We start from the raw sequence: 12,855 nt of genomic DNA on the forward strand, positions 1-12,855 counted from the left end.
GAGCCGCTGTGTGCCAAGTCCCTCACAAAACCCCTCAACCATATCAAGATGTCATCAAAGGGAACAATGATTATTGGACACACCCATAGCCTTCAGAGAATCAGAATATGAGACATGATCACATTTCAGCTAACCTCTTAGGTTTGACCATGAGTGACTGAGAGGATCCAGCTTTCCTTGACCTGACCACTGCCATCTCCAGCAAGGAGCCACAGATAGTAATAATGGTATTGGGGTGATCCATGTCCTTCTGTGTGCAAACAAAGACCACTTACTCCATCCTGATGGAATTATGGGGACCCACATCTCCTTTTATTCCCACTATGGTTATGGTGTGAATACAGCCTTACCAACCTCAGGAAACCCCAGCAATAGGTTGGATTTTTGGAGTTATTTATCCCTCTTAACTAGTCCTTCCTAATGTTACCAACCTGTTCCATTTAGTGGTAAGTGACCTCTTAACATTAGTAGGAGCTATTCTTCTTCTTTTCCCCCAAACCACAGAACTTGACGGATCTACCCCTTTACTGGGCTCCCAAGTGTATCCTAAACTGGATCTTCAAGTGAATCCTCATACTCCTTTAAAGCCAAATATCACTTTCTGTAATCCATTTATACAACCCTACCATTTATAGCAATGAGGCTCAATACCAACTCTCTCTTTAAAGTATCAACATACTTAAGACTTATTTATGACCTCATAAGAAAAGGTCTTTTATGCCAAATGACTTTACAAAGTGTTTTCTCCCATGTTCACATTAAAAACAAACAAACAAACAAACAAACAGGCAAACATCCACCAAAACAAAACTCAATATACCTTCTACTTGTTTCATGATCTTCAAATTATAAACTTCAGTGGTTCCTCTCAAACACCTATATTTTGTTTTCTATTATCCACTCAGGAACTTCTGATTTCTCTGTCCTGGACCTCAAAGTTATATTTTTCCCATTCCTCTCAAATCACCAGTTAAAAACTACTGATGGCTTTGCTTGTGCTGACCTGGACACCCACCTTGTTACTCAATTTACCTTGACCATCCAGTGCCAGGTGTCTTGGCTGGCTTTGCTTCTGACTTACTCTCTTTGTCTTTTCTTGTATTATATGGTGCCATCTGGGTCTAACAAAGACTGAAGAATCATTAAAAGACTAAGCATCAGCTGGACCAAGGAATCCCTACAGGTTTGTAGTAGATGTGAAACTTCATGTGAGTCCCCTAAAAAGTAAAGCACAGGATGGTTCTGACTCTGGTGCCTACTATTAGATCCCCTTTCCCTACCTTTACATCATGATTTGGCCACAGAGGAAGAAGATTAAATTAGGCCTAATAAAACTGGATATTACAGGATGGGGTTTTCCCCCATTTCTGAGAGGAGGGGGCTAGAGGGAGGGACTTTCAAATGTGAGACTGAGAAGAGAGGAGGGTGGAGAGTAGTGATCATAATTATAAATTATAAATTCTATACCTATTTTTACCTCTGTAGTATGTCCATACAAATGAACCATTCTGACACTTCTACTCTGTTAAAATTCCTATCTGGCCATAGATGCAGTTTCACACTCTAATGTCCACCTGTCTTCCACTCACCTTACTTATCTAGAACTAGCTATTACTCCAACCCAAAAGGCAAGATGGAAAACCCTAGATAGAAAACTATTTCAGCTATTCACAGTTCCCACTAAGGACAAATTGGATCCTTTCTTTGGATGGATGCTTTATTATACTGCAGTTCTCCCTCTTTCTATATACTTGGTTGCCCTCTATTTGAGGTGTTCCTTGCTGAACAAAGTGTGCATGTTTCAGTCCTTCTTAGAAGGGGGAAGAAAATATTCATATGAGGAAATACGGAGTCAAAGTTTGGAGCAGAGACTGAAGGAAAGGCCATCCAGAGACTGCCTCACCTGGGAATCCAACCCATATACATACAGCCACCACAGCCAGACAATATTGCTGATGCCAATAAGTGCATGCTCACAGGAGCCTGATATAGCTGTCTCCTGAGAGGAGCTGCCAGAAAATGGCAAACACAGAGGCAAATGTTTGCAGCCAAACATTAAACTGAGAATGAGGTCCCCATTGGAGGAGTTAAAGAAAAGACTGAAGGAGCTGAAGGGGTTTGAAACCACATAAGAAAAACAAAATTAACCAACCAGAGCTCCCAGGGACTAAACCACTACCCAGAGAGTACGCATGGACAGACCCATGGCTCCAGCTGCATATGTATCAGAGGATGGCCTTGCTGGGTACCAGTGGAAGAAGCCCTTGTTTCTGCTAATGTAAGGGAATGTCAGGATTGTGAGTTGAGAAGGGGTAGGTGTATGAGTGAGAGAGCACCCTCCTAGAAGAAGGGGGAGGGGAGATGGAATGGAGGTTTATGAATGGGAAACCGGAAAGGGGGATACCATTAGAAATTGAAAGAAAAAAATCATTAAAAAAATGAAGTGTTCCTTGCCTCCTCACATAAGCCCCTTCTTGCACCAATTGCCATGTCTTTTAATAAGCTTTAAAGAGCCTTCCAAGTCCAGTCTACTGCTCAACAGGACAAACTAACGTTTCAGTTGGCAGAGACCCACACATTCTGAATTTAAAGTTTGATCAGACAAAAGCTTCTGATTTGGCTCTCTTAAGTTGTCAGTAAATGGATTTATTGACTCTGCTTTTGCCACCCAGCACATCTGATTTTAAATTCTAGAGTCTGCATCTTCAGCTACCTCTTCACTCCCCCTTCTCTAGTCATTTGTCTCTTGTCTGAAGCCATGTATACTTCCCAGAGTTCCCACCACATGGTCACTTCCCTGCTAGTAACAGCCCTGCTAGTAACATTGGCCCCACCAGGTGGGCAACTCTCTAGTTACTAAAATAAGTATTCATCTCCTTAGAATAGAATTCACACATTTTCCTTGTCTCTTCTCTGTAGGAAGCCTGCTAAGTATACCAGGTTACTTAGGCACATATGGGTCCCTGAGATCTTATTCCTCCTTTTAAAAAAAATATTGGATATTATTTATTTACATTTCAAGAGTTATTTCCTTTTCTGGTTTCCTGTCCATAAGCCCTGATCCCATCCCCCTCCCCTTCTTCTATAAGGATGTTCCCCCTTCCCAACCAACCCTCCTTCCAGCTTCCCTGCCTTGACATTCCCCTATACTGGGGCCCGGAGTCTTGGCAGGACCAAGGGCTTCTGCTCCCCCTGGTTCCCAACAAGGCCATCCTCTTTTACAAATGCAGTTGAAGCCATAGGTGGTGGTCTGTCCATGTATACTCTTTGGGTAGTGATTTGGTCCCTAGGAGTTCTGGTTGGTTGTTATTGTTCTTTTTTATTAACTTTGACACTTTACAAACATTTATTTAACTATTTTAGGCAAATACTTTGAACAGCAAAGTCTCTCAGCATTTTGAAAGTGAACCAGGAAGTTCTTGATAGGCAGTTTCTCATGTGTTACAAAGGATCAAACTATTTGAATATTCTTTTTTATGCAATTAAGCCATTTCCTTTCTAGTTAGTGTATAATATAAAGGTTCTCATTATGGTACTGGATACATATGCATCATTGTACTTTGTTTACATTAAGCAATACATTCTGAGCCCCTGTTTTTTGTCACCCATCTACTAATCCATTTTATCTTCCCCAATTTTTTTCATTATGAATGTATTTTATCTTTATTTTCTTTTATTGATTTTTTTTTTTACATTTCAAATGTTATTGCCTTTCCTGGCTTCGTGGACATAAGCCCTCTACCCTATCCCCCTCCCCTTCTTTTATAAGGGTGTTCACTTCCCCATCCAATCCCCCTTCCTGTCCTGCTCCCCCTGACATTCTGGTACACTGGGGGTCCAACCTTGGCAGGACCAAGGGCCTCTCCTTCTATTGTTGCCCTACACAGCCATCCTCTGCTACATATGCAGCTCGAGCCATGAGTATATAATCCATGTATATAGTCTTTGGGTAGTGGTTTAGTCCCTAGGAGCTCTGGTTGGTTGGCATTGTTGTTCTTATAGGGTTTCAAGCCCCTTCAGATACTTCAATCCTTTCTCTAATTACTTCATGGGGGGGTAACCTATCCTCAGTTCACTGGTTTGCTTCTAGCATTCACCTCTGTATTTGTCATACTATGGCTGATCCTCTCAGGAGATGGTTAAATCAAGTTCCTATCACCATGCACTTCTTGGCTTTACCAATATTGTCTAATTTTGGTTACTGTGTATATATGGGCAGGATGCCTGGTATGGCCATTCGTTCAGTCTCTGCTCCAAACTTTGTCTCCATATCCCCACCTGTGAATATTTTTGTTTCCCCTTTTAAGAAGGACTGAAGCATCTGCCTTTTGGTTGTCCTACATCTTGAGCTTCATGTGGTCTGTGGATTGTATCTTGGGTAATTCAAGCTTTTGGGCTAACAGTCACTTATCCCTCCTAATATCCACTCTCTTCCTGCAACTTTCACAATTTTCCTCTGCCTTCATGGGGTTCGCTTCTTATTACAGACAGCTTGAACTCAGAAAATTATCATGCTCAACTTTCAAATCCTTTCATATGTTTCCACCCTTTATTACTACACAAGTCACAAATACAAACATGTTTTATATCTAAACCTGCTATTCTCATCTATTTCTTCCAAACTATGCCTGTCAGGGGTAAGATCTAGTTATGATGTCAAAAGTAAAATTATATTTTCTGTAGTTTCATCTTTGTACGTGGGCAATAAAGGATGAAACTATATCTAAAACTTCATTGAACTATATATTATGAATAGAGTCCAGGCAATGAACAGAATACAGAAGAGGAAAAGTTTATGCAGGGGAATAGAAAATGTACTCCATGTGAACATTACAGAAGCATGCTTCAATTTTGTTGTTCTTGAGTTTTAATATAATCCTGATCCCTATTGATGTCTGTTTTTTTTCTTGAGTAATTTAAGAATGAGACTTACTTTCTTCATAACAACAACATATTAATTCATTAGATAAAGAATGAGAAAAATTGAAAGGGAAGAAATCAAAATATCACTATTTGCAGATGATATGACAGTATACTTAAATAACCCCAAAAGTTCCACCAGAGAAATACTTCATCTGATAAACAACTTTAGCAAAGTGTTGGTGTATAAAATCAACTTAAAAAAATCAGTAGCCTTCCTCTACTCAAAGGATAAAAAGGCTGAGAAAGAAATTAGGGAAATGACACCCTACACAACAGTCCCAAATAATATAAAATACCTCATTGTGACTTAACCAAGCAACTGAAAGATCTGTATGACAAGAACGGCAAGTCTCTGAAGAAAGAAATTGAGGAAGACTTCAGAAGACAGAAAGATCTCCCATGCTCATGGATTCGCAAAATTGATATAGTAAAGATGATCATTTTGCCAAAAGCAATCTACAGATTCAATGCAATCCTCATCAAAATTTCTACTCAATTCTTTATAGAGATAGAAAGAGCAATTTGCAAATTCATTTGGAATAACAAAAAACCCAGGATAGCAAAAACTTTACTCAACAATAAAAGAAGATCTGGAGGAATCACCATCCCAGACTTCAAGCAGTATTACAGAGCAATAGTCATAAAAAATGTATGTTGTTGGAACAGAGACAGAGATCAGTGGAACAGAATTGAATACCCAGAAATGAACCCACACACCTATGGTCACTTGATCTTTGACAAAGAAGCTAAAACCTTCTAATGGAAGTAAGATAGCATTTTTAGCAAATGGTGCTGTTTCAACTGGAGGTTACCATGTAGAAGAATGCATATCAATCCATTCTCATCACTATGTACAAAGCTTAAGTCCAAGTGGATCAAGGACCTCCATATCAAACCAGATACACTCAAACTAATAGAAGAAAAAGTGGGGAAAAGTCTTCAGCACATGGGCACTGGGGAAAATTTCCTGAACAATACACCAATGGCTTATGCTCTAAGATCAAGAATTGATAAATGGGACCTCATAAAACTGCAAAGCTTCTGTAAGGCAAAAGACACTGTCATTAGGACAAAACAGCAACCAACAGATTGGGAAAAGATCTTTACCAATCCTGCATCTGAAAGAGGTCTAATATGCAAAATATACAAAGAACTCAAGAAGTTAGACTCCAGAGAGCCAAATGACCCTATTAAAAATGGGGTACAGAGCTAAACAAAACATTCTCAACTGAAGACTATTGAATGGCCAAAAAGCACCTAAAGAAATTTTCAACATCCATAGTCATCAGGGAAATGCATTTTAAAACCACCCTGAAATTTCACCTCACAGTAGTCTGAATGGCTAAGGTAAAAATCTCAGGTGACAGCAGATGCTGGAATGCATGTAGAGAAAGAGGAACACTCCTCCATTGTTGGTGGGATTGCAAAATGTCACAACCACTCTGGAAATCAGTCTGGAGGTTTCTCAGAAAGTTGGACATTCCTCTACCTGAGGACCCAGCTATACCTCTCCTGGGCATATGCCCAAAACCTGCTCCAACATACAACAAAGACACATACTCCACTATGTTCATAGCAGCCTTATTTATAACACCCAGAAGCTGGAAAGAACCCAGATGCCCTTCAACAGAAGAATGGATTCATAAAATGTGGTACATCTATGCAATGGAGTACTACAGAGGTATCAAAAACAATGACTTCATGAAATCATAGGCAAATGGAATGAACTAGAAAATATCATCCTGAATGAGATAACACTATCACGGAAAAACACACTTGGTATGCACTCATTGATAAATGGATACTAACCAAAAAGCTCAAATTACCCAAGATGAAATTCACAGACCACAAGAAGCTCAAGAAGAAGGATGAACAAAATGTGGATGTTCCCTCTCCTTCTTAAAAAGGGAAAAAAATATCCATATTAGTGGATATGGAAGCAAAGTTTAGAGCAGTGACTGAAGGAATAGCCATTCAGAGCCTGACACACATGTGGCCCATTTATATGTGTGTGTGTGTGTGTGTGTGTGTGTATATATATATATATGTATATATATGTATATATACATATATATATATATATATATATATATATATATATATATGGAAAGCCGCAATAACATTCGCCATCACAAGATGGCGCTGGCTTCTGCTGCGCCAGCCCGACTTCCTTTCAGGAAGCTAGCTGTGTGCGCATGTGCAAGAGTGTGTTCGTGCCAAGTCTTTGCCCACCCCGGGGCGTGCCTATGAGATCATGGGTAAGCGACCAATCAGGCGTGGACGCGTCGTGCTAGGGATTTATAAGCAGCGCCTTTCTGGGCCCCGGGTCTCTCCTCTTCAAGATGTAATAAACGCTTTGCTGCAGAAGGATCCTGGTGTCCACGCATGTTCTTGCTGGCGGGACGATAGCGCGGGACATATATATATCAATATGGGCACTGAACCTAGATAAGATCGATGAAGCTAAAAAATGCATGCTGAAAGTCCCATATAGATCTCTCCTGAGAGACACATACAGAGGTCAATGCTAGCAGCAAACCTGAACTTGGAACAGGACCCCCTTGGAGGGAATTAGAGGAAGTACTGAAAGAGTTGAAGAAGCTTGCAACCCCATAAGGACAACAATGCCAATCAACCAGAGCTTCCAAGGACTAAACCACTACTGAAAGTCTATACATGGACTGACCCAGGGCTCCAAATGCATATGTAGCAGATAATGGCCTTGTTGGGGCACCAGTGGAAGGGGAAGCCCTTGGTTCTGCCAAGGTTTGTACTCCCAGTGCAGGGGAATATGCCTGGGGCAATAATGGGATGGATGGGGGAAAACCCATATGAGGGAGTAGTAGGGGATGGGGGGCTTGTGTAAAGAGACTGAGAAAGGGAATAAATTTTGAAATGTTAGTAAGGAAATACATCTAACAAAAAAGAATGAGAGAATCATCATCTCTATTGATTAAAGTGTGTATGAGTTCAAGAGACATATAATAAATATTTCACTGGAGAGTGAGTTAAACTGCATCAAAATCTATCATGATTGCCATGTATAACGTTCTAAGTATTTTTTCTTTTTTTGTCTACTTATTTGATTTTTACTATCAGTTGACTTTATAATGAGAATAGAATTTCAGTCATACATGAAACATAATCATAGGAACAGGCTGGTGGGATTACAAACTTGTACAATCACTCTGGAAATCAATTTGGAGGATCCCCTGAAAATTGGAAATAGATCTACCTTAAGATCCATCAATACCACTCTTGGGAATATACCCAAAAGATGCCCCACCATGCCACAGGGACACAAATTCCACTATGTTCATAGTGGCCTAATTGTGATAGCCAGAAGCTGGAATCAACCCAGATGTACCACAACAGAATAATGGACATAGAAAATGTGGTTCATTTACACAATGGAATAATACTCAGCTATTAAGAATGAGGACATCTTGAGTTTTGCTAGCAAATGGATAGAACTAAAAAATATCATCTTGGATAAGATATCTCAGACCCAAAAGCATATGCATGGTATGTACTCCCTGATAAGTGCATATTAGTGAAAAAAAAAGTACAAAGAACCCAAGAAACAGTCCACAGAACTCAGAAAGTTCAACAAGCTGAAAGGCCCAAGTGAGGATGCCTCAGTCACACTTGGGAGGGAGAAGAAAGTAACCAAAAGGGAGGAAGAATGGAGGGAACTGAGAGGAAAAGGGGGTGGGAGAGAGAGGTGAACATGATATGGTATTGGGTGGGGAAAAAGGACTGAAGCTCTGGTGGCCAGGAAAAAGAATGGAAGCAGGTAGCATCGAGAAATAGGAAGTTGGGAGGACCCTCCAGAATATACCAAAGACCTGAGAAGTGAGAAACTTTCAAGACTCAAAGGGAGAGATCTTTGATGAAATGCCCTACACTGGGAAGAGGTACCTTGCAGAGCTCACCTCCAGCAGAAAGACAGGACATCAAGTGAAGGATAGGGTTGCTATTCCACAGTCAAAACTGGGAGAATTGCAGGGATAAAAATGTAGAAGAGTCTGAGGAAAAGAAGGTCCAGTGACAGGCCCAAAGTGGAATCCAGCTCAAGGGGAGGCCCCAAGGCATTACACTATTACTGAGACTATGGAGTGCTCACAAAAAAGGGGGAAGGGACTGTCATGATTTTCTTCAGAAAACAGCTGAAAGAATCAGATGCAGATATGTGCACCCAACCAATGAACAGAGTCTGCTGACCTCTCTGGTTGAATTAGGGAAAATCTGGAAGAAGTTGAGAAGGACAACCCTGTAGAAGGACTACCAGTCTCAGTTAACCTGGAGCCCAGAGCTTTCTCAGATACTGGGTCACCAACCAGGCAGCATATACTAACTGATATAAGGTCCCCAAAACATATATAGCAGAGGAGTCACTGGTTTTGTGTTCAGTCAGAAAAGATGCACCTAACCCTCAAGAGACTAGAGACCCCAGGAAGTTTAGAAGTCTTGTGGGGTGGGTGGGGTGGAGATATCCTCGTGGAGATGGGGATGGGGGTGGGAGGTGGCAGGGAAGAGGTATGGGATATAGAACAGTCAGAGGGTAGACCAGAGGGGAATAAAATCTGGAGTTTAAAAAAATTAATGATAATAATAATAATAATAATAATACAATTATCAGCCTGACCTAAGGCCACATAGACACAAAAAACGAATGTTTTTAACTCATAACTCTTGATTGTTCTCACTATTCTATGTATATTTTCTTGTGTGTTGAGAGGGATAAAAGAGTGTAAAAGAAAATGGAGTTAGAGACTAAGATAATATAAAATATTATATATATATGTTTTTGTTTGTTTTACTTATTGATTAAGTAGAATTTCACCAAGCTACTCAAATACAATTATGAAATTGTATAGAATTACAAACCTGAATACTTAGAATATTTTTACAGTGGAGAGGCAAGATAATATTTTAAAACAATTATATTAATGTGTATCATATATTTACAAATTTTTACACACACACACACACACACACACACACACACACACAAATAGGATTCAGTGTCAAAAATAAATGCATCTTGTTCCAGGATGTGGTTGAATTTAGAGCCATGATTTTAATATGATAATATATTAATATTTATATTTACAATTAATTAATATTTCTAATATGAATATTTAATAATATATGAGTAGTTATAAAAAAGTCTTTTGATGGGTGTTAACCCATTATATATACTATCCTTATAAGGACAGATTAGAAAAAAGACATATATAGAGGCAAACTACAAGGAAGACAATTATAAAATATAAGTTTGTGCAATCCACATAGAAAAGCCTAAAAATAATTTATCAGTACACTCTTTGGTTTTAGATATCTAAGTTCTATGTTTTTGCATAAACCAGATTCTCTAGAGTATACTGTTATGATAGTCCTACCAAGATACTACAATCATTTCTGTATATTAGTAGCTGACTGTGCCTGGAATATGTGCAAGCACAGATACTTTAAGAAACAAAGAAATTCTATACCTTTATATATGTAAATATCATGTAGAACTTTGAATGAAATCAGTATTTAATCAAAAATGAACATATAAGAACAGCATGTTTCAAATAATAATACATTAGAATAAAAATAATTGGAGTTTCATGTTTAAACAATAAAGTGATAGATGGCTTAGTATGTAAATTGCTTGCTATGCATGTTTGGAGATGTGAGTTTGAATTCCTAAAAGACACACAAAGTCAAAGGTGTCACAAGATACATTTGATATCACTGTGCTTCTATGCTCAGATGAGTGGTAGAGACAGGAAAATTACCTTGAATATTACAGGACAGCTAACCTGATATAGGAAGGGACTGCTGGCAGCAAATTTTATATGTGAAAGAACTAAAGATTGTTTAAAAATTACAGTACAAAACATATGGAAACTTCTTTTGATGAACTTCTGTTATAAGAAACACATAAAAATATTTAATTTTTAATTCAATGTTTAATATGAAAATGTTTTCTCAAAAGTCTTTTCATTGCCTCTTTTACATCTTTGTTTCTCAGACTGTAGATGATGGGGTTGAGCATGGGAATCCCAATGGTGTAAAATGTAGACACTATCATATCATGCTCCAGAGAATAGTTAGAACTAGGTCTTACATACATGAAGAGGATTGTGCCATAAAAAATGGACACCGCAGTGAGGTGAGCTCCACATGTAGAGAAGACTTTCCTTCTCCCTTCAGAAGAATTCATTTTCAGAATTGACAACAGGATGAAAGCATAGGAAATCAGAACAATGAGGATGGTGACTAGCTCTATGAAACTCACAAAGAAGAAAAGCAAGAGCTCATTTATATAAGTTTCAGAACAGGAAATAGCAAGTAGAGGAGGTATATCACAGAATATATGTTTGATTTCATTGGACTGACAGAAAGACAGTCTGAAAGTGGCCACTGTGTGGATAATAGCATGCACAATTCCACCAGCATAGGAAGCAATGATAAGTGGCACATAGATTTGAGGAGACATGCTCACTGCATACAGAAGTGGGTTGTGAATGGCTACATATCGATCATATGCCATTGCTGCCAAAAGAAAACATTCTGTGGTTCCAAATGTAACAGCAAGGAACATTTGTGTTGCACAACCATGAATTGAAATTATTTTGCTTTTAGACATAAAACCTACTAACATATTTGGGGTGATATCTGAAGAATAGCAGGCATCTACAGAAGACAACACACTAAGGAAACAGTACATAGGGTTGTGGAGCTGGGGATCTCCAACAACTAAGATAATAAGTCCTACATTTCCTATTAGAGTAAAAAGGTAAATTGCTAAGAATAGAAAAAAGAGAATGATCTGAAGTTCCATATTGTCTGTGAGTCCCTTGAGGATAAATGAAGTAGCTTCTGTGATGTTCTTCATGTTGGAATCTCCTGCAACAATTTTGAAGATACTCAGGCTATGGTCCATAGTACTATAATAACAAGAGACAGTATATATGTCCATAAACAGACTAATTGATACATACCAATCCGTGGTCTAGGAGAAAATAACTATCATATGTGTACATAGTGTAATCATGTGTCACTTAAATACACTGAAATAGAGACACTGCTGTTTAATATTGTAGGGATGGATGTAGTGCTTAAAATTTTCTCATTGTCCAATGTAATCAACAAGAAATTTCAATAGAATTCTCCACAGATTATAATAAAACAATACTGAATTAAATGGAGACAAAATGATCTCTCTGAACAATAAAAAATGGTCTTCCAGAAAATAACTGTAAAGCTATCTCATTACCTAATGTAGCACAAAATTTTAAGATCAAAGACAGTGTGTACAAGTACAAAACTCATATGTGTACCCTGGAATGTATAGAAAAATAGAAATAAGCATGCAAATATATAACATTGTAACTTTTTAACCAAGACTTCAAAACCATCATTAGAAACAATCTCCTTCAATGGATACTGATAGAAAAATGATGATGATGTATGGAAGAGTAAAATAATACACCAATCTCTCACTATGCTCTAAAATAATTCTAAGTATATCAATTATCATAAAGTTAGATTGGCTTACTGACAATGCTTGAGGGCAATACAGGGGAAACACTTCAAGATACAGGCAAGAAAACTCTGAAAAGAATTGTCATGGCAAAGAATATAATCCCGCAACAGACAATAAAAATTAAAGATATTAAATAGTTCTGTCCAACAAAGAAAATAATTACTAGAATGAAAACAGTCTATGCCCCTTCAAAAGTGATTTTGTTCAATATTTATCATGCAGGAGATTTTAATAAGTACTGTTATGAAATTACAATGAATCAACCATTCCACACATGTGGGACAAAGAAATGAATAGATAATTCTCAAAACAAAAAATGAATGAAAGAAAGAAAAAAGGAAAGAAGGAAAGAAGGAAGGAAGGAAGGAAGGAAGGAAGGAAGAGAAATT

At 38.3% G+C, this 12,855-nt stretch overlaps 1 protein-coding gene across 1 annotated transcript; it reads right to left on the reverse strand.

Annotated features, from left to right (window-relative positions):
- Positions 1-10,879: 10,879 nt before the first annotated feature.
- Or5t18 (olfactory receptor family 5 subfamily T member 18) lies at positions 10,880-11,815 on the reverse strand. The gene has a single exon (NM_001000316.1). It carries the CDS (start codon positions 11,813-11,815, stop codon positions 10,880-10,882), a length of 936 nt encoding a protein of 311 aa, NP_001000316.1.
- Positions 11,816-12,855: the final 1,040 nt, after the last annotated feature.

This window comes from Rattus norvegicus, chromosome 3, assembly GCF_036323735.1.
Source record: "Rattus norvegicus strain BN/NHsdMcwi chromosome 3, GRCr8, whole genome shotgun sequence".
Lineage (NCBI taxonomy): Eukaryota > Metazoa > Chordata > Mammalia > Rodentia > Muridae > Rattus > Rattus norvegicus.

Bases quoted from the DNA above. Each gene is read 5' to 3' on its own strand.
- Or5t18 (NM_001000316.1), bottom strand. From the start codon at position 11,815: ATGAAGAACATCACAGAAGCTACTTCATTTATCCTCAAGGGACTCACA.